The 27035-nt window shown below is 45.5% G+C and overlaps 1 protein-coding gene across 3 annotated transcripts in view; it reads left to right on the forward strand.

Moving 5' to 3' along the window:
* Positions 1 to 23950, forward strand: part of LOC119456294 (uncharacterized) — a 74347-nt gene extending 50397 nt beyond the window's left edge. Inside the window, exons 1-6 of one of the 3 annotated variants that reach the window (XM_037717989.2) lie at positions 604 to 1021; positions 16472 to 16555; positions 16747 to 16847; positions 18772 to 18867; positions 19858 to 20031; positions 21413 to 23950. In XM_037717989.2, the coding sequence (XP_037573917.1) occupies positions 1019 to 1021; positions 16472 to 16555; positions 16747 to 16847; positions 18772 to 18867; positions 19858 to 20031; positions 21413 to 21998 (1044 nt within the window). In that variant the 5' untranslated portion in view covers positions 604 to 1018 and the 3' untranslated portion in view covers positions 21999 to 23950. Of the gene's footprint in view, positions 1 to 603; positions 1022 to 12547; positions 13099 to 16471; positions 16556 to 16746; positions 16848 to 18771; positions 18868 to 19857; positions 20032 to 21412 lie in introns of those variants that run through there. The other 2 variants (XM_037717987.2, XM_037717988.2) reach the window with 2 other exon arrangements.
* Positions 23951 to 27035: the final 3085 nt, after the last annotated feature.

Raw genomic sequence — 27035 nt, forward strand, 5'->3', positions numbered from 1 at the left:
AAATAGGAATTCTCGGTGCAAAGCTGACTGACTTACTCGTTCTTTTTTTTTATTTTATTTTATTTTACCCATCCTTGTCCCCACTCGTAAAGGACCCGGTATGTTTATACACCATCGCTGTAGATAAGCGTATCCAGTGTCAATTTGCAAAACGCCAGCTCTCCCTAGTCAGCGCGGCTAAACTTAGCATACGATCGTGAGAAAGGCTTGTTGCGGCGACAGACGAGCGGCCGAGTTCGCTGGCACTACGAATCCTGTCCTACAGGCAGGTCAACGCCCCCGAACGTGTCCTCATGGCTTCCTCTCCTTCAGTACGGTAATCGGGCTGAAGGCTCCCTTTTCAGTTTTAGGAAAGGTTGACCGGTTCCATGAAGTTTTCCAAAGCTGGGTACACTGTCACACTGCATGGCAGGGACGGGAAGAATGGGCGCCAGGCGTGGAGATGCCAAGGCGCTGATGTCGACAAAAGCGAAAATACTTGGAATAGCTGGTTTCCAGCGCACTTTGGTGGGCGCGCTCACCCTCTCCCTTTCATCAGTGTTCGGCGTTTGGTTCGGCTCACCACTGCGCGTGCTTTGTAGCACGCGTGCGCGCTAAGCTGGTCGCGCAAAGTGAAAGCCATAGGCGCGCGCGCACTGCTGCGCCGAACGTACTACGCAAGCGACCGCGCGCAGCTGGCGAGAAGCGCACGCGCTAGTGTCAGTCGGAGAGAGCACCCCAACAAAGACAGCCGTGGGGAAACCCCGCGTTTGCAATCGCCCGTGTAACCTCCGGACTCAAACGCTGCGTTGACGAGCGAGTGTAGTCGCCGGCATTCGCTCTTTGGCGTGCCCTGTCTCAAGTGCACGACTGCTGCCGTCGTCGTTCTTCGTTTTATCTCGGGCTCCCTTCGACAAGCAGAAGAGCCAGCGAGCAGCTCAAGGCCGCGTGCTGTGCGAGTTACGGCCGTTCTGTTGTTTCGTGTTCGCAGCTGTATTACACCTTCGTTCTGGCTGGAAACGCGCGAAGCGTCAACGACATGGTAAGTTCATTTATAGAACGCTGCTCTTATCGTTCTCGTCTTCATTTTTAATTGTAGTTCTTCGAGTACACACCGCTTCTCGAAAGGATACTTTACTCCCGGCCGTGCAAACCTTGGGCCATGCGATTTCTTTCGCCTCCCTTTGCACGTGAACGCGTATTTACGTTTCGTTAAGTATGGATAATTTTTCGAGGGAATTTTGTATCGCCAATTAATTAGAGATGTGTCATGCCCGAAGTTACGTGAATGGCGCGAAATTTAACTGCGCATTTACGCTTTCCGAAATTTGAATAGCTCATGAAAAATGCACTAAAGTGGCTCTTTGTAGGGGAACTATCTGCGCTGTTGGCGCTGTACTAAATGCTTTGGCCAGCGTACATATGCCCTGCAACGTTTTGAGTGAAAGCGTCACGTGGCACGCGATTGATTCCTGCCGCGGCGCAGAGCGCATGAAACTTGTCTGCCGCTGACACGTCGCCAACAGTTGTTCCCGTCGTAGATGCGAGTAAAGTGTCTTCGCCGATGCACCAGTTGCAATAGCAGCTGTTCACAAACCGTCTCCACTGTGCTCTCCACTCCTCCTCTCTTGAATCCTTCATGCCATTTTTGCTTGGCGTGCACATCGCTTTGCTCAAACGCAAAACGTTATTCCAAACTAGACGCGCGGTACTTAAATACGTAGAACCGGATGGTTGTTTCAATGAAGAGCATCATTAGGGCGTCAATAAAAGGCATCAATAGCCTAACTTGGTGAACTATTCACATTTTGGCAGGCAGTGGATCCCCCATCTATGCGGGTTTTTTTTTTTTTTTTTCCCCGTTACGGCGAGGCGTCACCAGAAGAGGCTTTTGCGTAAACTAAGACCACCGCGGGAACTAAGGTCCAGCCTGCATGCAGTCATTATTGCAAGCGCAGAGATAAGTTAGGTGGAGCCTCGAGGACGCTTGTGTACAACACCGACTGGGCGCCTGCTAGAACTTCCGTCATGAAGAAAGCAAAAATATGCATGTGCGGTAGAGCAGAGGGGGCGTGTTATTGGCACGGTACCTGCCCTGGGAAAGGCCGACGTAGTGTAAACTTTGCGCCTTTCTACTTGCCGTCGACGGTGACTCAGAGTTGGTCAGCGTTATCGGATGAACGCCGTCTATTATCCCTTTTTTTTTCTTTTTTTCATCTTTCGCTTCACCGATGTAGCTCCGGCGACGTGCGAGTCGATATTCACATCTATCACTTGTCTCATGCGGCCGCGAAGGTGACAGAGTTTAAAATTTTCCCTACTTTATGCGGCGGAATGCAGCTTGTAGTAAGCGAAATTTTACTTTTGCATTATCTAGCATCTGCTCAAGATGCGCCGGCAGTAAAACTGCAAAACAATGCTAGCACTATTAGAGGTCCTAAATAGAAACAGTTCGAGCTGTATTAGTAAGTAATCCTTCGGAAATACCCCCAAAAAAACGACACCCTTACCGCTAGAAAAGGCTTGGTAAGCCTGAAAAAAAAACGCAAGGACGAAAGTCGGGTGGCGCCGCAGTCTTGAATTTCCCGCGCCAGCAAGCCGTAACGTCATGGATTTTTACGGCGTGTACTCGGGCCTAATTAACTTATTATCGGTAAAGATTGATTGCATTATATTGTAAAAGAGACAGGAACTGAACTTAGCAAATTTCAAGAAACACAGCAGCCTAAATAAGAGAAAATAATTTGAAATCCTTGATCTCGCACTGACGTAACGACGCTATATAGGTTATTGGCGCGAAATTCAAATTTAGCATCCATTTTCTCCTATAATATTCTACCTATTACTGCGAAAAGAGTAGGTGTTTTGAAAGAATGTCATTTTCAACTGTATATATTTATATATTTATTTATTTTCAACAGCTGTATATGAAGTTCACTGTCTTGCAATTACAAGCCATCTCAGCAGTCGTGACTATTAAACCCATCCATTCTTGGTCAGCGCACAGAAAAACGACACACGCGAAAGATTACAGGACCTGCGCTTTTCCTGTATTCTTTTTCGTTTTATGTGCTATCCCCAATAATTGATAGGTTATAACTCGCCCGATATTCAATCCTTCAGCATGACTATTAAAACTGACAGAGCCGCTCTCCATACACGTATAATGAAATAAACCTTCTATGTTGCGTTCAAAAGAATATCATCCACATATCGGTCTCGAACGCTCGGGAACCGTTCTGTTCAGTGTGCAAATGCCTTTCTTGCGAATTTTAGATTACTCAAAAGTGCCAAGAAGAGATGCTCAGCTGTCACCCTACAAATGGGCATTTCATTAGAGGCCACCCTTTGTGTTTACTTCTTAGTACGCGTGCACGGACACTGAAAAAAAAACTTCGCAAAGTAACAAACCCTCCGCAGAGCGGCTTGATAGTCCTCAAACATGCGCAGTTGCCCAACGCATTGGAATACTCTGCAACTACGTTTTTATCTGAGCGCCGACACGTCGTTCTCATTTCCTCTGCTCTGCCTGGTTTAGCACTCTCTGCGGTTAAGCATTCACATTACATGCGCCCCTCGTGAGTCAATTTTTTTAATTTTTAAGCTTGGTAAATCCTCTCACTGTAGTTTAGTGAATCCCCTTGAGTAGCACTGCTGTCACCTCTTTCGAGTAAATCAATTCCCCCCTCATTACAGTAAAGCCTTACATCCGAAGAAACGGAGCTTTATTGGAATGTGTTCAGCCACTCACAAGAATGAACTAATATTTCTTCGTTTTGATGCTCACCTTTGTCTTTACTAACCCCGGCCTCATTCATTCTACAGCTGTGTAGATATCATGCGCACGTCAGCACCTGGATTCCTTATATCGGGCTTCATTGTTAAATGTCGCATTTTTGGGCCTTCAACTAAAATGGGGAGAAAAAACTTGGTGATAACGCCGAGATGTAGTACTTTCGTCTTAGCGCTCACGAAATTTGTTTCATTGCCACTGAGAAATAAAGCTGCTTCGCCTAACTGCAAAAAAGCAAATAATTCCGCAAGGGCTATTGGAGGAAAAAACTGCGTTTGTGTGGTATTGTCATTCTCTATTTCGTGTGTCACGATGTTAAAGCCCGGTGCTGGTTCAAACAATCGAAGCTTGTGTGACCCTTGTTATCTAAAGTGCTAAGTGATATAACGGGAGCCATGTGGTATTCTACGAACGTATAGACAAAAGCAATTCACGAGCACATTAGCCTTGTGCGGAAAGCTTCTGCGCTGGGTGTCCCGTTTTCAGTAAAGATTTCAGTAGAGATAAGGGAACTAATAGCGTACAAATAAACGCCCTTTTTAGTAAAGGAAGATTAACTATACTTCGCGCACAAAATACGAACACGTGCAGATTGAACAAACCAGGCGCTATCAGTATGTTCCCTTCGTCTTTTGTACGCGACCTATAGTTCAACACTGAATCAATACCAATTCGCCCAGTTTTCAGTTTTATTGCGAAAGAAAAAGGATAATTGACTTCCGAATCCGTGAATTAAAAACGTATGTGTGCTCCAGGCTCTTTCTTTCCTCTTTCCTCCCCTTCTTTCTATCTTCCATTTCTATGTTTGTCTCCTCCTTTCTGAACAGTAGGCAGGCGTTGTGCCCCTTCCGGGGGCAGTTGCCAGCCTTTCTCATCGCTTTCCCTTTCCTGTGTATGTGTTTTCAAATCAAATACTAATATATGTTAGCAAACTCAGAATCATTACTTCGCCATTTTATTTCACTTGATGTTTCCTTCGCATAGCGCTAAGTAACAAACCAGATCCGTATCTGGTCAACCTCTCTGCCTTTTCATCGTGTTTTCTCTTTTTTTTTTATTTACGAAAACGGAGTATTTACCACGTTCTTCGCGAGAAACATGAACTCATTCCAGTGCACACAGGCTTGCGCCGTACAAAGTAGAGCGCCTGATTTGAAACCAATATATCCGATTCTTTGCTCGGCTGGTGGCATTGCTGAAATTTTTTACTCGAATATCGCGTTTAAACGGGAACGACGACATTACCGCGATACCGCTTCTGCAATACCCAAACAGCCAGTCTTACCGGGAGAAGAGGCTTGCTAAGCAAGAAAATACCAAAAAAAAAAAAAACAAGAGTGGCGATGTCCGCCATGAAGTTTCCGCACGAGCAAGTAGTGACTTAGTCACTACTTGCTGGTGAAGTAGTCTTCTTGGGCCTAGTTAATATTTTATCGGCAAGAATGGGCTACATTGTGTTCTAAAATGTCTAAATGCTGCACTTGGCAAGTTCCAAGAGTTTTTACGGAGTTTTAACACCGAAATACAAACCCACACGAACACCAGCTCCTTTTAGCCACACGCCACTCAGCGTCATATTCACATCGGCGGCCGTCTCGGGCAGCCTTTTATCGCCGGGTACGGGTAGAACATCACCGTGGCTGACTTCCTTTGCACGTTAAATAAGAGCTCCACAACGCAACCTCCCAGCCACAGTTAAGTGCGCACTGGGAACTTCCATCTATAGGTCGTATGGAAGGAAGTGACAGGGCGTAGGAAACGCAGCGACGCCGCCAACCCGGAGGGATCAACGCGGCGTATCACATGTCGGAAATGCAACGGCCCCACTCGTTCTTCGCGCAGCCGTGTCGCTCGGATGCCAGCATTCTCCACTGCACCGGCCAAGAATGCATAGTGTTCTCATCCGACGTGTCCCATTCGTCGCTTCAAACAACAGTACGGTAACAGGTTTCAAACAACATTCTGGCTCTAGGGATCTTGACATCGTTGTTTTAACAGGACTTCAAAAGAATGTCTATAGGCACTGTACTTTATCGTGTTAGCTGCCCACCCATACAAGGTTTCTGACCAATTTCTACGGTATATGGGTTAAGGTTACCGATAGCTAATCTGTGTGCCGATTCGGGCGCGACTATTGGGGTTCATAACGCATTTTATGACTCAGTCACTGGTCGCTATCTGGTGTTTCATGGCGTCAACTGTATTCAACTGTTTCGATTTAATGACAGTATTGAAATCCTTCACGTTACCGCGCACCGTGCTTTTTTTAAGGGCCAGTAAATTATCAAAAGTTCATAGATAGATTATAGAATACATGCTCGAGCAACTGGGGGATAGATTGGGGAAGATAGTTGTGCTTCACAGAGAAAGGATGTAGAGACAGGCATGGAGGTTAATCAGATGTGGCTCTGATTGGCTACCCTGCACGGGGGAAAGGGTTAAGGGAATGGAGATGAGCATAAACGTATAAACCACTTACGCAATCCAGTGGTTGCAGCCTATTAGGTATAGGCCTGCGGAACTTTAGCTTCACAGTCTCCTATGTAGTGTTGCTTTGGGAGCACTGGCCTAGAACTTTTTTCTGATAGTGGACAATTTGAGTTTGACAACGTATTTTTGTTTCATACAGGCTGCTCAAGTGTTTTCAAATGAACGCCCGCAGTAGAATCCCATGCTTCATAGCCGGTGCATAGATTTGTATGCACTTCTCATTAATTACGGTTCGCAAGAACCTGCTTGCGGAACTTTCTGGCTGGAACATTAAAACTGGATCACGAATGTGCGAGTGTGTACATGCCAGAATATAATTCCCAATGTAATAAACAGTTAGACGTTACGTGTAATCTATGGCAAAAATAAAATGTCGTAGAAATATGTATTCCAATTGCTGCACTGTCACCAACTTCCCAACGGGTTCTCGGCATGGTGAACTACAGAAGATTTTACACGATATGCTCTAGGAGCTTAGAAAACTTGCGGTGTTGCACAGGCTTCGGTCGAATACTTTGGGTGTCACGAATTTTTATGGCAAGCTGAATATGGAATAGTGATTACGTTTTGTAAACGGTAGTGAAAGCGATGTCACAGCGTAGTCACTGCTTTCATTCAAAACAAATTACCGACAAGGCATGTGTGCACACGAGCTAATAGGGAGCTTTATTTAAAATACCGCAGTCGAATTACGTGAACATTTATAACCAAAGGTTGTGGATTTACAGGTGTAGTTTGGCGATATCCAAATACGAGCGTATGAAGCTGTTAGCTTGCGCGATATCGTTCTCTGCCGCTTCCTTCATCGGCTGGAGGGCGGTTCATCGATGCCAAAGTTCAGAGGTAATCTGTGTGACTCATGAGCTCTGACTAGGTCTAGCGTCACCAAAGATAAGCTGAAAAATAGAACGTTGGCACTTCACGCATGGAAGCCGAGAGTGGAAAGCCACAAACTAAACTGAAATTAGCACACTCCAGAAATTTATGCCGACGGCCACATTTCACGACTACGTGTTTGACACTACACAAACCTTTAGGAACTCGGCAAACAAATATTGTGGACTTTGTGAAGAAACTGTAGCAATGCAACTTGCAATATAACTGCAGCCATTTTTATCTCTATAATGTCGCTTAGCATGCTACAGATTCTATTCGCAATAACCTGCCAGGTGAGTTATATAGGCAAATTTTACTGTCATCGGATATTGACTAAAGTTAGTACCAGCAGGTCGTTGAGAAGATAAGTGAAGTGAAATTTATATTCGATTATCCTTACATTAGTGTGTCAGGACGTTTTTAAATGAGCAGAGTGGATTGAAGTTCACTGGCATTTCTCCGGTCACATGGTTAAAATGAGGTTGGCTACGAGTAGCGCTGGGGCCCTGTAAAATAGATTTGACTCCGAGGAGGAGAGAAGGCAGGACTCTTTGAATTTAAGATAGCCCTATGCTACTAATCCGGATGGGCGCCAACTGCGGGTTCTTGCTGTACGAAAAAGGAAAGCAGAGTTACGTAGAGGAGGAATGGTTTGATAAAATTTGTACCGGCGCATTCGTTGCGTTGGCAGTGTGATAGGGCGAATGGCACTTTACTTCAGCTGCCCGATTGGGGTGTTGCCGCTTGCCCTCCCAGACAGATGCGAGACCTCTTTTAGCTGTTCTGCAACTCTTTTTCTTTTCCTCTTTCTATCTTTCGTTTCCTTTTATTTCTTTAATTACAGACATGTAGTAATAGCAAAATGCACGATGGTACTTTGACAACAATCACATGGATGGGGAAGTTGGGGAGAAAAACTCCCAAAATAACTAATAGAAAAGAGCTCAATTCATTGCCCAAAATAACTTTTAACAAATGTTGTGCAAGTCTCAGATTATTTTTTAGAAATATCTCCTAACGAAAATAAAAGCACCCCACTGGATGGAAAACACGATCAATTTAAGACATCTACTCATCATCATCAATCATCTGCTCTGCGTTTAATCTCGCGGACTAGTCCAGTGAACTCGAGCGGCCACAAAGCGCATGCGCTTTCCGGCCTTCCACGGATAAGCGATCAGGCAGATCCACGCTATCGGTTTGGGATGCGGCCCAAGTACACGTCGCCGAGGGGAGCGCTCCCTGCCTCAGTGGGAGCAGCAAAGTACGGTTTCGGTCGACGAATGTTGCGCAGATAAGCCTCACCTTCTGTCAAGAGAAATATGCCGTACAATTTACTACACAAAACGCGCAATGGAAGTCCATATAAAACCAGTAATTATACGGTGTCATTAGATGGGGTAGCTGAGGGGCCTACAAAGCGATAGACGGGGGCAATACATATCAAGAAATTGTGACCATATGTTGAGCCAGAGAGGCGCTAAAGGCACTGATTTTTTATCTTCTTAAATGAATACTTTTCGTACCAAACTAAGTGCATTCTTGCGCGCTTACTCTAAGAAGCAAAGCGCACTTTGTAAAAACCTTAATTGCTTTTCCACATGAGCATGCAGGTGGCATTTCCTTACGTGGATATATCTGTATTGTGCAAGCAGAGCACGCGATGATTACAAAATGCAGCTCCTTTGTTAACATGTAGGAAGCTTGAAATACTCAGCTCCTGGGTACTGGCATGATCGCAATATTTTTTTCATTATTGTGGGGAAATCACGACGTGCTTCGCTCGAATGGCTTCCTTGGCCTCTTGAGTTAGTGATGGGGCCTCAGGCAAAAATATATGCCCTTTTTTTTACGTTTGTCGTGCTCCCCCCCCCCCCCCCCCCCCCCGCCAAGGAAAATCGGTGAATGAGGAATCGGTGAATCGGGAGGGAGCTAAATCCTATATAACCAGCTGCGCATTTAAAGCCCGTATTACAGTGCGTTTCTCTGTCGCTACTTGTCGCAATCCCGTTGCGTGGAGGTTCGTACCATATTAAGTCGTCGTTTTTTTTTTTTTTCATGAGCGTAAAACTTCAGCGTCGCTGTTGAAGCACTATAGACAGCTCGGGAGGCCAGGACACGAGCGAACAGAAGCTTGCCATTTCAGCACTGACACAGGGCGGCTCCGCTTTATCATGAAGTTCTAAAGTGTACACTAGGCTTATAGATACACTGGTAGCCATGATACATTCTTTTCAGATAGCACTGGGAAAAGAGAGTCGGGGGAAATGGGCTGGTGTAGCGCAAAGTGATCAGCTTTTGGAAAGTTCGACAGGAGCAAACAACCGTGTTCATTGTTTCTAATACTTTCTGAGCAGCCTTTAAAACATTTCATTCCCAGTTTAGATATTTCGCGGTTTAGTTATCTTGAAAACTGAACAAATTCTATGGCTGAATTCTATTTCTATCAGTTTTACAAACGTTGAGAAAAGAGACTATCAGGGGTGGTTCAGCAAATGTCTGTCACGGACTACATCGACGTCATCTGGTGACGCGCTGTACCACACGATTTGCAATTCACTGAACAAGCAGGTAAGCGTGGGGTACGTTCGCTAAAGCCTAATAGGCAATGTTCGTCAATCACGTGTTTCCTAGCAAGAAGCTGCTTTCACATAAGTGATCGTCCTCCCGTATTTGTGTTCTTTCCGCGTTTTCTGAGGTAGCAAGTTCACGATCTGATCTGTACTGAACTAGACTTTTATATTCCGATTCTCGTTCATGTTTGTTTAAAAATGCAACTATATTAGGCGTTTTTTCCAAGGAACACCTTTGCCGTCGCTTCATGTCCCTTATGTCTACACTGGATTTCGGTCTAACCACCTTAAATAGCGCACAAAATCAAGCAATGCATAATAACGTTTTCATCATTTAGTTAGTTTCACGCATCGGCCAGACATCTTGGCTTTCCACTAAATTGCCTATTTGGTCCAGAAGCTAGCGCGCAGCTCAATGTTCACGCCTTAAAAGAAAACAAATTGCGAGGCTTAACGACCGAAAGTGACACCGGCTATATAAGACGCTGTATAGTAGGGGGCTCCGGATTCATTTCGACTACCTGAGGTTCTTTTACAGGGATCTGAATATCAGTACGCTTTCCGCTCTTCATATAACTGGTGTTCGTGTACATCAAGACAGTACCGGCAATCTACCAAAGCGAAAAATGATGCAGATCTGATGCACCTGTTGGAAGTTTTGTGAAGCGAAAGGGTAGTGAAACAGTTAATTAAGTGCATTACAGCTAAATGCAATGTGTTTATTTGTGTTTGTGTTAAAGTGAAGGAAATTAAGGCAGCAGCGCAGGAAAAACCAGGACTCAATAAACGTAAAAGAGACGCCACGAGCGCTTTTTAAAACGAAGGAAACTTTCACTTTAAGAACGAACATCTGTACTGTCGCGGCTCGGGGTTAGGATTTATCCCGCCGCTGCTACCAGTTTGTTGTACCAGCACTCAAGGTGTCTCCTTATAAAACATTCGTCTTCCCTAGTTGACACGACTAGGGAATCAGATTACCTTGATGCGGCCAATCAGAGGGGTCGTATTGTTCACTGAACTCCGCCTCTAATGTTGCACCTTCGAAGCAAGGACGAGGCAATCCGGAAACAGGGGGTTCACAATCCTTCCACGAAAGTCGGTGACTGAGTTTCTTGCCCTCCGACGGTCTTCTTGCCAGGGTCGGGAGAATGGCCTTTGCGCTAATCCCCGCTTCTAACGAAGGGTGGCGGTTGTGGTCGGTCGCTTCTAAGTGAGCTTCTTTGTCATCGCGTCACTGCCGGTGTCGGGCCGCGTCGCCAGGTAGGCGGCCGCTGATGAAGGGGGTGGCATCGGGGGAAGCACCAAAAAGAATGCGCACTGCCGAGTTGGGGCGCTTGTTTGCCCGTCTCGTCGGTGTCGGGCACTGTCGCCGTCTGGGCGACGCTGATGAAAGGGCCTGCCTCGATAGGAAACAAAGAATGCGCCCGGCCGATTCGAGACGCAACAGTACTTAACAGGAAGCAGTGTAACTGAGCGTTGATAAAGAGAAAGGATGCATAGAAAGGGAGGGAGGTTAACCATATGTAGTTCCGGTTGGCTAGACTTCAACACAAGCTTGCGCCTGCTTTCCGCCAAAACCACTATTCTAAATCTACGCTTTACCATTTAATCCCCAAGTGCATTTAACCCCCAAGGGCATGTTCTAGTCAAGCCGTGTCCTTTGCTTAGGCATAAATATGCGTATTTTGAGAGGGCTTCCGCTTGTTGGCCCGAAGTCATCAGGACAGCCTGAACAGGAGAACACTGAAATTGCGTAAGTAATTGTTTCGTCCTGAAGCTGCGCGCCTTACGTGAGGGCACTAAAAATTTTGACCCCGTGGGTTGTCCAGCGTGTGTTGAAAGTTCAGCGCAAGGCATTTTTTCTTCAGTCCAATGTGAACGATTGTTTCTCGTTTCCTTTTCTTTTTTCTATGGGATGCGCGGTCATGTGCACAAATACTTTCATAGTTGCGTTTGAGCTGTTAGGTTGTACTTCACGTCAGGCCTATGTGTACCTGCCATTCTTTTTCTTGTTGTAAGTGGTATATTCCATATGCTGAAATTGTGTGGCGCTCTCATATAGCGTTGACTGCACGAAGAGTACAGAACTGCCTTATGACTAATGCATTTTCGCATACGGCATTGTGTCCACGGCCCTGCAGCTTGACTGCGTAGTAATATACATGCCGTCTTCATATAATGAAGTTATTCGAGTTTGAATGTATACTGACCGAATCAATTCCCTTTAGTTGTTCCATGCTCGCAGTAAGCGAACTATTGTGACCTGCGCACATGGCTGAAACAGCACTGATTCTGCGTATTTCCTTTCTATGTTCGTAATTACGCCTGCAGCTTCTTTCAAACTCAAGATGAAAGCAGTCAAACCATCCTCGTCCATGTGTGAACAAATTGCTTTGGGAAAAACCACAAGTTAGAGCTAAGGCAGGTGCGACATATTTATTCCGTTGATCTTTGAACACTTCTAACGCTCAGGAGTGTTAACTGCGCCATCTGTTCGGCCCTGGAGCAAAGAGAATGAGATCTGGACTTTCAAGCCATCTGCCACGCGCGGAAAAGCCCACATCCCTCAGCCTCGCAGAAGCTCCGAGCATTCAGGCTCGTGACGTCCTCCCAAAACAATGGGCCGTGCTGCCTTGCGATTATCGCCTCTCGATTACAGCCCTTCCCCTCTCGAACGGCGCCTCCTCCGCCCTTCCTCGTGCAGACAAGGATAAGGTTTCGACCTCCCGAGAGTTTCACTCCCCGTGAACCGCCACTCCTTTGTTCTTCTCATCCTCTGCTGCCCCTCTCCCCATTCCACGGACTTTCGATTAGCGTAAAAGGCGGACAGCTACCGTACAGAACCTACAGACGTTAGATCGTCGGGCAGGGAGCGCATCTCCCGCCTGGAAAGAAGATCGGCTCTTCTGCTCAGATCTCGTTTGTGCCGCCTTCCCGGAAGACGTTCTCGAGCCTGCACCTTTCTCGAGTTGCCAAGACTTCTTGTCAATCTCGCAGCTCTTATATCGAAGAACAACTGCTTACGGAGAAGCGTGCCTAAGGTGTTAAGCCTGCGGCACCAAGCCTCGCACGGGGACACCCTTAAAGAGCCCCAAAGACCGTGGACGATCGAACTCGTACAGGACAAATATTTAACTCTTTTTTTTGCAAACATCATCTGAAATGCGCCTCACAACACCATCCGGCATGTGCGAAGAATCGACAACCGCGACTACTCGACGCCGCAAGGGCATCCTCAAGGCGCCGCGCCATTCTTCGAGCGACTTCAGCGATGACAGCAGCAGCAGCAACAGTAGCATTCTCAGCATCAGCGACGATGCAAGCGTCTCGTCCAGAAGCGAGATCGAGTCGAGCGATTCATCCGGCGTCATACTTTACGACAGACAGGTAGGAAGACAGGGTGGAAATGTATCGTTGGTTCTGTTTTGACACGCGGAAGGGAATTACGCAGCTGCCTATCATTCTGTAACGGGAAAAGCTTCGCCGTCACGCCATGGCTCCCTTCGTTGCATTGCATTCGCACCTGCAGTCGCAACGCCCGCGAATTGACCTTCGCTTTTCACCTTGTTTCTGTGCACGCCGCTCAGCTAACGCTTTGTCTCGTCTGACTATATTTAGTAAATTGGCAGAAACGAGTTATGGGTAGACTTCTTTTTTTTTTTTTTTGAGCAAGAAGCAAGGCAGATGCGTGAGCAGTTTTAGCGTCAGTTTTCTAGGCTACGGGGAGGAGCATCGAAGCTTGTATTCGCGTGATTGCCTGGTACCGAGTTCTTACCTGTAAGTAGTATAACACACACGTTTTGCAATATTTTGCGTTCAGTTTCGGTGCACTACACCCACGTCAAGCAAAGGATATTTACTGTACGACCTTTAGGTGTTGGTACCTTAAAGCGGCGCTGGCTGCTTCTTTTCACATGAAATTCTTACATATTCAAGAATGCAAGATGCGCTTGCGCCTTGTCAGATGTGCATCAGCCATTGCGATGCCGAAAGCCAGGCCTACTGAAGCTCAGTTGTAGTTCATTTCTGAGGCTCCAATCAGCAGATCTGATGTGCCTTTTACACGTCCCAGGCTATCGACGATGGTTTGACGATGACTCTGGCGCCGGGAAACGCGATCAGTTCCGGGGGTCACGAGTGCGCACCCTCTCCATGTGCGGTGAAACGACAATTGAACCGTGGCGCGAGCTAGAGCCAGATCGAGTTGTCCGTGCGTGCACTTCATCTCAAGCGCACTCCAGAGCAATCCGAGACTATTGCCAGCTCCTTCCTGGAACCCATCTGTGCTCTGTGGAACCTTCGTTAGCTGTTGTACTGTTTCGCCTGACGTCAGTGATGTTTTCATGCCACTTTACTCGGTTTGGTGACTTTGGAAATAAGTGTAACCTTAAATATTCTCGCGCCTCCTAATTGACCCACTTATTGGTGTTAATGTTGCATTTGTGACTGAGTTAGAACCTATGCACATGTAGCTGCTGCCCAAAAGATTGAGCATTCAGTACCCTCCCCTCCTCTATTTTGTGATATGAAGTTTTCCAGTGTTTTACACAGTACATATAATTAGTGGTCTGTGGACAGTTTCAGACGCGTGAAGAGCTAGCACTATCCCTCTTCACCGCCACCAGCCCGTGCTCGCAAGTCCACAGTGTAGCATCAGTTGTGTAAATGCCTCTAGATTTGGACTGTTACGCGGCATTATGTTCTTCCATCTCATTTGCAAACAAGCTGGTGACACTCGCCGGCGACATAACTCACAAGTACGCGCAAAAAATGCACAGCTTTTTTCAATGCGGTTCAGAGAGATCCTGAAGACCTGTACATTATCGCTGCTAGGCGTGTGTCCACGCAATGAAAAGTCTCAAGGAGTGATGGGCATTCCCTTCGAAGTGTTCGCCCCATATCTCCGGCCAGACGCGTTTGAGTATGCGCGCTCTGAGAGCACTGATAATGCTATATACTAGATGATATACCCGCGCTGTTTGCTGAACAGCTTTCACTTCTTGCCGCGCAACCACTTTGAATTTTATTTATTTATTTCGCGTTAATTTTGTGTTTGATAACACCTTATACACACATTGAAGGCGAAGGCAAGCCATCGCTTCCGTGTTTTTGTTCTTGCGAACCCCTGCATAAACTGTCAAATATCAAATAGCAACCTTAAGGCCACTTTACTCATCAAGGATATGGACAGTTCTGAAAACGCCTGGAACACTTTTCTCTGGCCGGTCACCGTCCAGTGAAAAAAAAAACATAATACTAAGATTTAGTGTTACAACCTTAGTTTCCCAAACGTGTCTTATTCGAGCATTCCTGACTGCCTCCTGACTGCTGACAGCGTGCACTGGCAATACAGGTGGTTGACTGTTTAATGCTTGTAACTGGGTTAAAGATACTGCAGTACAGGACGAAAAACACAGCGCCGTTTGGCACACGTCTTTCTCGTGCGAGTCTCAGTCCTCGTCTCCTCCATGTTCTCGAAGCGCTCCTGTGGATTCGAGGTAGAAGAGGAGGAGCTTCGAAAGGCGGCGTTGAAACCCGATCCCTCGGATCGCGGGCGCGTCTCGGTGGCACGCCCGCCATCCGAGGGATCGGTTTTCAACGCCGCCGTTGTGAGGACAATTATGTAACGCCAGCGCTTGGCGTTACACTGGCGTTTGCGCTCATAAACGCGTCACACACACAACCCGATTTACGCAAACGCACTGTTCCACCTTGTATCGCTTCGTTTGATCCCAAACATTGCTAGGCGTTGCCTCGGCCATGGGGGCGACGTCTGTGATGTTTCGCTGGGGGCGGGTACTAGGGGGCTCAACGGAGCTAGGTGCGTTTCGCGCGACCTATAGCACCCCTAGGACGAAAAGGGCCTATATGCGCAGTTCTTGTTGGTGATGAGCGGGCGCGCTGCGGTCAACCGGCTGGACGGGCGCGTGAGCGTAAATACGCCCCATATGAATGTGCGTTCAAAGCTTTGAACTTAATAGTAATCTTTGGGTGTCGTCTCCCTGGGAGTACATGTAGAGTAGTCACAAAAACTGCCGTATGTGTCTTTTTGTGCCTCACCCAATCCTTGTCTTTGTGCACCCCTTCACAGTACATTTCTAGCGTTCTTTATCGTTTATTACCTTTTGCAAGTTAGAGTAGAAATATTTAGATGACTGTTGTCACGCTGCGTTCCGAACGGGTGGTAGATATTATAGGGTGATGCACTCAGTGGAGCGAGGCTTAAGGATGAAAGCTTAGTGGTTAACCACAACTGCCGTTTTCCACCCCGCACTAGGGAACTGTAAAGATGTACCGGAAAACTAGTAGGAATGGCAGGTAGTAAAGGAGTCACGCAAACGGATGAGCATTCACTAAGAGGTCATAAACGCGGGTATACGAACCATTTCTGTCAGAATCGTAGCACTTGAAGGGAATGTTGAAGATATTTCCTACCCTACGGAAGTCTGTCGTCTAAGTGGCTTTGACTAGCGCGGTCATTGGTCCTAAAAAAAATAGCAGTGCAAGACGAGACATTCTATGTTTTGAGAAAGTTGTGCAAATCTTTGTTTCACCTTGTGAATGAACGAAGAACATTAGATATGTTGGCGTCTAAATAGAAACACGTGTGTGGTCGGTCACCTATTCATGAAGCTATATTTTTTTTTTTTATTGGTTCCGCTTCTGTTCTGTCAGTCTTTTACGTTCTGTGGTAACGAACCTCGTGGGTTATATTGAACTCCTGAATCAATATTAAGAATTATCCTTTTTTTTTCGCCAGACTTTCCTGGATGTGAACGTGAGGAACCCGATCGTCCACCAAGTAAAAGGAGATGTTCACACGTCATACGACATTTCCATTGAGGTAAGCAGGTCAAATCGATATTGTGCGCCTAGGATGAAGTGGCCTTTCGCCGAGTCATTGTAAAAGTAATTATTTAACTGATGCTACCATCGTGGCAAGATCAATCCAGCAATCGTGTTTTCTAATATGATTGCATGGTAATCAAGCAGTGATTGACAAACTGGAGTGATTGCGATCTACCACTCTTGCAGACGAACAACAGCTCCTTCACAATGTCCCGGTCGACGGTCCGAAGGAGGTATTCTGAGTTCATATACCTGAAAAGCTTACTCAAGGAACTGCAGCCTTCCTTGTAAGTTGTATTCGATACTTAACTCAACAGAAAGCTCACTCCGAGCTTCCTCGACTTATTTCTTTCACTAAAAAGCATGCCGTCTTTTCAATTGAAATTTCCTTTCTTGAGCAGTTCAATACAACACAAATGAGTTCTAGTGAATTATTTAGATATGGCCTTTTTTCGTAGCTGGGCTTATTGTTCATCGCAAGTTGGTTGCTTATCGTCTACACAAAAGCGTAGGTTATTTAACTTGTGACAGTGAGTCCCGTTATTTCGAAGCGTTGTTGCAATGCGTGCTCTGCAAACAATATTTCGATTTAAGGTTACCAGCGTTGCACAAAAAGCTAAGAATAAGTTCTATAAAGGTGGCCGCGAAGCGACACTTGTCGTTCAATGGAGGTGCAAAATGATAAGGTTGTATCGGAACCGCAGGTGATCGATAAAGAGATAATGTGCGGGCACTAACGTGCAGGTCACTTTGTCAATGTCATCAGAGAGTACGCTGACTCATACTTCAACGTGCACATACCTTAGGTCGTCATATGAGAGCTGATTGAGGTTCTATTGTGCCTTGTATGAAGACCACATGACGTCAACCGAATGCGATAACGTCACCACTTCCGTCTACACGTGCTTGCGTTGGTCGAGTGGCCACTATCCGCATTGCGTCGACGCTCTGCCTCCAACGCATGGAGAGTAGAAACGCAATACGATTAGAAAGAGCGCTGCAGCGCTTTCGGGGGAGTTGTTTCCGTTGCGTGCACTGTTCTGCGCGCTGAAGTGTGTTCTGCGTGCCTTCAGCAGCTGCTGGCTTCGTCACTGTTTCCAGCATGGGACGTGTTGACACGCTTTTGCGCGAGTAACTCTTAAACGTCGTTTACTGGGCGCCCAGGCACTTGATGTCACTCTGAACTGAATAGATATGTAGTAGTAGGCTGCTAATAATTGCACCGCAATAAGTTCTCAAACTAGGCATGAACAAAGCTACATTGGGCTTGACTGGGCAATGCCTAGCAAGCAGCCAGAAACGTCTACATATTTAATAAAACGACCGTGTGAATCTAAAAAAAAAAAACACCCGAAAAATGCGCGTTGACGGTGCAACTATATAACGGATACCCTACTAGGCATTTCTTTAAGGCATATACCACAAAATAATTGGAACAGGTGTGCAGCGCATCCTATAGTTCCTACAGCTAGTGCTCCAGAACATTACAACACCAATTACTGCTTCATTACTCATGGGCGCTTCTCGCACACGACGTTGCAAATGGATCGAAATCATTTAAGTAGATTGTAATCCGCTTCCGAAAAGTGAGTGGCATACTGGGGTCAGTGGCTCAGCGAATTACGAAAGTTTCTGTGACCCTTTGCTGATCATTCAACTGATGCTACCAGTATGGTTCGTGAATCACTGAGTAATGCACTTTTTGTAGCATGCAGTATAGTCTGTCGCAAAATTATAAAAGCCGTTGCTTAAGTCTCATGCACGCCAGACCGTGTGTGTTAACCATTATGCTCGCAGGACTCGCTTGTCAGCAAGCGTCTGCTCTAACTTATTCTCGGAAATTTGCGTTCCCAGAAAACGTGCGGAATGCATTTTCTTGTTGCGCGCGGCTTCATTTATGTCTTATTCTGCGCAGCTTCACCGAAGGCATGACTAGCAGTGATGTAATTCAAAACGTCATTATTTCTGACTTCGCGGGTGATTGACTTTAGATCACGCAATAAGAGCATGTAAGAACTGCAAATGTATGGCTGCTACGACATCACGTTCAGCTTCTGGCTTTGTAATTGTGCTGAGTGAACAACAGATACGTAGTTAATCTGCTTGGAGCCTAAATGTCACAATGAATAGCAAGATCGCATTGACCATAACCACTCAGGCAAACTTTCTCATGGAGACTGCTACTAATGTTAACTCTTTCGTTTTGCCCAGGACTCCACCCCGCCTACCGCCGAAGACGCTGATGAAAAGATTCGACGACAAGTTTATAGAAGACCGTCGTGCGGGCCTTGAGTCTTTCTTGAGAAAGTAAGCTTGTAGTTTCACCTTTCTAGAAACGTCATCTCTACATCACAGCCCGAATGTCTCCGATCTTTCGGTACATCTTGACAATCTTACCTTCGAGCATTCCTGAGTTTGCCATCAGCAAGCTGCCTTCCTGGAGTTTGACACATGCTGCCCTGGCAGCGCTTTATTTTACGCTATAATGTACCAAAAAAATCGATCATTTTAACTGAGTTGGGGAGGACAGAATATGTATGGGGGCGGACTAGGCAGATGGGCCGCTTTCAGAATGGTTTAAATGTTGGTTAGTCGGTAGAAGCTCATAATCGCGACCCATATGCCGCAATGAACAGAGAAACGGGGATAACGCTAGCCGAAACTAAAAAGCTGTCCAAAAAACTAGCCGCAGCATCGGTGCCTTATTGTGAATATTTCTTGTTAATCGTGCTCGTTTCATACCTAAAGCAGCTATGCGTGTTTTTGCTGTTTTAACAAGCACTCTGTTGTCTTAGTGCAGTTTTTTTTTTTTCTTTTTTTTTTTTTGTCCCGTACGCTTTCACTCTTCTTGAGGTTCAGGAAAACGTTGTTAGACAGGTAACATGTATATAGTTGCAAACGTCAAGAAAACAGTGACGAAAAAAGGTTGATCGAGGAGCCCTGAACGCAACGAAATGTGCTATGACGCAACCATCTCTTCCTTTCCATTGTTTCACCAAAGAACTTGCGAAATAGAAATATTTCAGATCACGTTGCAAACTTCATACAGCGCTAACAGACATTGAATCAAGACATTGAAGACATTCAACAGCATTGAATCGTTCTGCACACTTAATTTTGGCCTCTTAATTACACCACATAAATGGGCCCTGACCACTCGCTTTCACTCGCTTGTTGTTAGATGTTCAATGGCCAATCCTAAATAATTTTTCCCGCAATTGTCTGTTAAACATTTTTACGCTCCGCTCATGGATTGGTGTAAATGCTAAATATCGTCCGTTTCCCTTCATGGTGCAGTGTCCTGACAGAGCCACTCTACCTCTCCAACAAGAGTCTGCACCTCTTCATCCAGACCAGCTTGACCATGAAGGAAATCGAAGACGTCGTCAAAGGAACAGAAGGCACCTACATCCCGGAGTCTAAACCGCCCATTGTACTTTCACTGCACGACGAAGTCTTTGACGAGATTGGGTAGGTGGACCCTACGTCTTCGCGGCTCCAAATGTCTGCCGAGTGCCAGCTACGAACCCAGCTAGACCTGTCAACAACTGAATAGTGTGCTCTTAATTTAGCTACGTGCAGGATATGAGTTGTAGTGAGAGCGCGGGCTTTCTGCACAGATGAGTGATCACAACGCACTGACAAAAAAAATGTCAACGCGATCAGCCAAAGCTACTGTGCGATCAGTGCCCGAAAGTCTGCTTGAGGAAACTTTTGTCTTTACTGCCGGCGACAATGTGTGCATCTGTGAGATTGAAGTGTGCGGGTTTTTCGTTTTTAGTTTGTGGTCATTATACCGAATATATGCGCAATGTTCACTTCATCCAAAATCAAAAGTAAGCAGTGTGGCCGCTTAATAGCGCTATCCACACTAAACTCTTGACAAAGACGAGCGCTTGCTCGTTCGCACTTGACAAGCTGTTAAGCGCCTTTACACGCTTGCAATACTCAGCCAACTCGCCCTACTAGCTTGGTTGCCAATAAGGTACTCGCTTATATGTCGCAGGACAAACCGTTCGAGTTAAAAGACATCCAAATCTATTTGTTCTAGGGATGTCAATGGGCTTTATATGCTAGTGTTTGGTGACTGACTTGATTTTCGGTAAGGTACAACAATGGATCGTGTTTTATTTTGTACTCTTGTGTAAACACTCAGCGGAATAAAATATGTTCGCTATTTTCTTCATAGTTGTGCACTTTCACATGGGAAATTATATAACGTTCTTTTCTGTACTCAGGTTTGCAAATGCCATATCGTCTTTATTTTGGTACACGAGTGAATGAAAATAAAGCACAATATTCATTTAAATACGGTAGTGCTTCAAACCGAATATCTAAAGTCATGAAATTAATATATTGCAAAGCTCAAGCTATAGGCTACGCTCTAAGTAAATATAACACGTGCATGAGGTGTGTGGTATTTTGGGTGCCATGTTTTCAATTACTCATCGGATAAATCATTAAAAATTATTTGAAACATCACGCACGTCTAAATGCGACTCGCAACATATTGTTGCAAATCCAGTGTGGCCGCAAAAAAAAAAAGGGCCAGGCGCAAATTTTGAGGCAATGCATTGCAAATACAAGGGCTCTCGTATCGACACGATCACATCTTCAACGATCTGATATATCCATTATACTCACCACTTTATATTACTCATATTATATATTACTTATATGATAGCACTCCACCTTTTATATTACTCCTGGGTTCTGCAGGAGTGCCCGGACTTTCAGCGTGGTCTTATAACTTGATCTTGTTCTCACAGCTAGACGATGTCGACGACGAACGGCGAGATTGACATCTCCCTAACCTTTACTTCTGGCTTTCTTTCTTTCTTTTGCAAAACAGTGACAGCGCGTACGAGTCTGCAGCCGAAGAACTCTCCCCAAACGGCAGTGCCACGGCCGCACCGCGAGGCATCCTGCGCAAGAATAGCAGCTTCACCATGCTTCACAGTTCCAAGTGCTGCCGCGGCGACGGCCACTGTCACCTCCGCATCGGCTCCAGCATCTGCGTCTGCACGCCGACGCTCTTGCCGCCGTCTTGGGACAGTAGCCACGACAGCGGCATGCTTCAGAGCCCGTACTGTCCGCTGCCCAGCACCAGCACGCCTATACCGAACGGGGTGGCTTCCGATGCCACCACGGGCACAGGAGGCTCCAACATTGGTTGCCACAGCGGAGGCGCCAGCCCCGATCTTCGTGCGAGAATAACGAGGCTGCGAGCGAGCGCCAGCGACTCGTGCCTGGAGACAATGGGCAGCAGCATGAAGAAGCACGTGTCCTTCTCGAGCGCCGTCGAAATCTTTGACAGGGAGAAGCACGGACGCCGTAGCGTGACACTGTGGCCGCCGGTTCCTGCCGCCTTCGGCGGCGTCGGGCCGTCGCTCTATTTTTGCTCCTCTTCTCCCAGTGAACATTCGTCCACTTCCTGAAACGAGGAAAAGCACGCACGTCGCGCCACTTTTATCAGAACATTGTATGGGCCTACGCCACGTTTGCAAACACGCGGGCCAATCGGGAGTGCTGAGCGTGCGTAGTGGGTCTCGTCCTCCGCCTTAAGCGCCGTTCTGGTCATAGAATACTCATCAGTTCAAATTAACGTTTGATAACGCGAAGCGGTTCATCTGCTACGTGTGGCCATGCGTGAAATGCATAGCCCGTAGCCACTTCGACGCTTCAGCGCATTTAGCGTCGCAACATTTGGCGTCAGTTCGGGCACTGAGCACAACAAAGGGCAAATCAGGAACAGCCCAAATGTGACGAATGCTTGCTGCAGCGTATCCATGAAGTACTGCTATATAGTACTAACGATTAAACGGCGCATTTCGCGTTTTGCGATGCGCGGCATTTACAGCGAGGATTGTTGTGCAGACGCTACATATGGTGGCCAAATGTGCGACGAACTACGGCCACCAAACTTAATAACGCGTTTGTACACTGCAGTTGAATTTTCCTTCACGCGAAATTTCTTGCGTTGGGCGAAGAGGTTTATAGGGGTGAGTGGCTCGCCTGGGGTTGACGCAACAACCAGAGCTTGACAGGCGATGCTAAGTCCTAACAGGTCGCACTTTAATCTGAAACCTGGACTGCGCATGCTTAGCACCCACAACTGGCACGTGTGTTCGTAAACGTGACGTAGATCTAGAGTTGGCGGCGTGCGTTGCACCGATAAACTCCATTGACTTTCTCGCACAGCTTTCTCGTCGCGAATTGTTTTGTACCCCGTGACTCATCAATCGTGTCCGCATCGTGTTTCACAAGTGCCGTTAGAACGCCATGTATTAGTGTTCCAGGGCACGCTGCGATACCTTGTCAGTTTCGCCTCATCACACGGACAACGACTCGCGTACGTGCCGTCAAAATGCGGTTATGTTTTATGAAGGCTCACGTGACCCACTACTAATGGGTTATTCTGTTATTATTCTCAAGGTTACGCGTAACGATCACATGCCCAAGCAGCTGTCGGTATCTTGGGCACCTTTGCATCATGAGAATGCATAACAGATCTTTAAACGTTGTGCTTCACGCTCTGGACACACGTGTGTGACATACTTGACCATTGCTTAGTAGCAGCTGTTGGACCTGAATGCTCATTGGGAGCGTTGCTTGTGTTGCAGGTATTACTGCGGTCCTTTTTCTGATTGACCATTGGATTTTGTGCGAGGCTCAAGCAGAACAAACTTGGGGCGCAAATGCAGAATCTTTGCCACTCGTGCATTTCGCTGTGATATTTTAACAATCTGGGCAGCATTTGTGTCACACTATAATATTTTATGTGGTGTGCTGCAGACATGGCAATATTTTGCTGTAGAGCAAGCTACTTCAGTCATCTGCATGTAATAAAAGGACTAGCTAGTTTGGCACATGTCTATCTTTTTTTGTCACACTGATGTGCGGATTTTTGACCAGTCTTTCGGCGAGCTATACGCGAGCGTTATTTAGACTGCCATTATTGACCGCTCTCGTTATGAGGCTTCTGCACAAAGTTTTTGACGTTATTCTGTCAGTTTTTATTTCCCATGAGCGATTGAAACTACAGAGCTTTCGAGCATGTGAACTAGAATAGACGTATGCTAAATAAGGATGGCACTGTCTATTGATGTATGGCTGCCCTGACCACTTCGTTTTCTCTTTCTTTTTTGTAGAAGAGTTTACGCGTCCTTGAGTGGGTGCCAAATTGTTTCCCATCATCTGTCTGCATATTTCACATAGGGAGTCCTAATTTAAATTCATCACTGTGACTTCACTACCTTTTGTAGTCACAGTACTGTCACGCCATATTTTATACCGAGAACATTATTTTTTGCTCAAGTGTTATTTCTCGCATTGACTTGATGTATTTATTAGATTTTATATGCAAATAAACTTTCTGTGCGTGCAAGAATTTCCTATCATGCTATTTTTCTACTCGCTAGGCACCTAACTGGCACAAATGCTGCCGGTACCGCTATAGTGCGACGAAAGTCGATGCGAAGCGCTTTGCAGCAATCTCATCACAATCGTTTTCCAGACCGCCTACTCTCAACCAGCCCAACTAAATGCTGCATCCGAGTTCTACGCAAGATTGCGATAGTTGTAAGAACGAGTTGCTACGTGTTCACGAATAGGAAAAAGGCGAGCACGAGAAAGAGTAGGCAGACAAGGAAAAAGACGGTACGTTTTTCCCTTAAAGACATTTTTAAGCGGAATAAAAAGAACCCCGCAAACCATGGCTCACACCTGATCTCCTGCTTAAGATAGAAAAAAATACTCTACCACAAATTTATCAGGACGAAGGAGATGGGCGACTTGCATATCTTCAAAACCTATCGTAACCGCCTGAACAGGATACTTAAGAAGTTAGGAATGAATATTTCATGAATGATTTCGAGTCAATTAAATGGCGTAGTGATCTTGTTTGGAAAAAACTAAACAGCCTGATAACTAATTATACTATTCCTATAGAGGAATTTCATCAGTGCAATTAAGTGGAGTGCAGGTGTCTGACCAAAATTTAGCGGGCGAGCTTAATAAATATTTTGTTGGTCTTGCTTGTGACAGGGACGTGGATAACGACTTGAATCGCGTCCCACTGCTGGACAAAACGATATATCTTATACCTGTGAATGAAGTTGAAGTAAAGGCTATTTTCACAGAGCTCAAAAATAGTACCTCGTGTCGCATGTATAGATGGACTACAGATACGGCCCATAACATCAATTCTGGACATTATTTTGCCCTACATCAATCGCATCATTAATCTCTCTTGCAAATGCTGTATTTCCTTATGGAATGCAAATTGCCCGCGGTTCTGTGCTTTTAAAGAAGGGTGATAGGAACCAGTTAGGCAATTACCGCTCAATATCAATACTTCCAATATTCTCAAAGATATTAGAAAAGCTCTTCACAAACGGTTTACAGAATTTGAATCCAAGCATCATATACTCACCAAATCACAATATGGGTTTAGAAAGCACCTTTCAACAAAATTCACACTCTTAGAGCAGAAGGAATATTTACTAAAACTATTTGAACAGAACAGTATAGTCTTGGGTATTTTCACTGATTTTACAAAGGGTACCGGACCTTATAAATCAATTGTCCGGAAGCTTGAACGATACGGTTACCACGGGCACGCAGCATCGATAGTCAAATCGTATCTAGAATATCGCCGACTAGCTGTTAGTGTGAATGGCTTCATGTCCCAAACTCTCCTTGTCCGCTGCGGTGTTCCGCAAGGAAGTATACTCGGTCCCTTTCTTTTCAATCTTTATATCAATGACATCTTCAATGTATTTCCCCTCGCAAAATTTATTATATACGCAAATGATACGCGCATATTCTTAGCTGGCGAAAATGCCAATAATCTAATAGATACAGCAAACTGCACGCTAAAACACCTTTACAAATGGACAGAAAAAAATACATTGCAAATTAATGTGAACAAAACAAATGCAGTTGTTTTTCGGGCCAAGAATAAACAAGTTACTTTGACAAAACAAATATACTTTAGATCTTGTCCGCTGGAAATAGTGCCGCAGTTCAAAACTCTGGGCGTTGTGTTTAACCAGCAGATGTCCTGGCACGATCATGTGGCCCACATTACTTCTAAGTTGTCACAAATAATTGGTCTGCTCTATCGCAACCGTGAAATCTTATCGTCATGTGCTATGTTATTAGTTTATTACTCTTTATGTCATCCTCGCCTTAACTATTGTAGCCTTGTCTGGGGAACTACAACACAGGCGAATCTGAACAAATTACTTCTATTACAAAAAAAGCAATGCGGATTGTTAAGAAATTACCTAGGTTGCACCACACAAGAGAAATATTTTTAGGACACAAAATTATTCCAGTAACAAAAATTTATGACTATCGCTGCAGCCAAACACTTAAACAAGAACATTTATATAAAACATCTTTTATTTAAAATCTTTGAGGCCTGAGAAGGCACGAACAAAACTACAAAACAAGAAACAATGACATGTGGGAAATTAAAACATTTCGAACAACATGTGGTCTACAAACGTTAAAACACCGGCTTCCACAACTTCTTAATGACGTATTGAGACAGGATATAACACCCCAATGAGTCGCATTTCGGACACTCTCGGCTTACTTTCTTTCCTAAACTTTTATTGGTTATCTCTTTATGCAACAAAATCCCAGTCGATTTACAGAATTATGGTGTTACTCGATGTTATTCCTATGTTTTTCTGTTAAAGTGTCCTTGCTATGTCATTGCATTGTGTAAACTATTGGAATCCTTTTTTTTTTTTTTTTTTTTTTTTTTTTTTTGCCGTGTGTGTATGGCTTTATTCTTTTTGAAAAACTTATGTGCCAAATGCAGCCTTTATGTAACATGTTCATATATTGTTCTGTAGTGCAATGTGACCGCCGTGAGTAGTGTTTCTTTTCTGTGTATCTTCTTTTTATGTCACTTTGTATGCTACTGCCAAGAAAAGGGGGGTCGTTGCTCTGTTAAGCTGTTGAAAGACAGCTTTTACTTCGGTCCCCCTGCATCATCATGTATGACGTGATGGTCAAATAAACTTATTATTATTATTATCAGATCGAGCTGCGATGGTCAGCTCCCTTCGCGCGCTTTCACTCACACATGCAGCATACGGCACGCGACGACGGTGTTATCGCCCTCGGACGTTATACGGAACATCGCGGCGACGGCGACGCCGACGACAAAAATGCGCCTGGAGTGCCCACAAATTGCTATCACAATAAAAAAAAGAAAAAAAGTTGCAGTGGCTTAGCTCGGCTATGCCAGGATATACGTAGCGTTAGCAAAGGTTCAGCTGATTATTCTTAGCTTTCCTGGTTGTCTAGATTGTACAGAATTAGCTTGATTGTCATGCTTACTGCTGCTCCAATGACACACACGCGGTATACGTATTAGACAGTTTTAGTTTAGCGTTAGCGTAATAGCGGGGTTACGGGAAATAGCGTTACCGTTCCGCAAACGAACTTTGCAGAAA

Source organism: Dermacentor silvarum, chromosome 6, assembly GCF_013339745.2.
Source record: "Dermacentor silvarum isolate Dsil-2018 chromosome 6, BIME_Dsil_1.4, whole genome shotgun sequence".
In the NCBI taxonomy this organism is placed as follows: Eukaryota; Metazoa; Arthropoda; class Arachnida; order Ixodida; family Ixodidae; genus Dermacentor; species Dermacentor silvarum.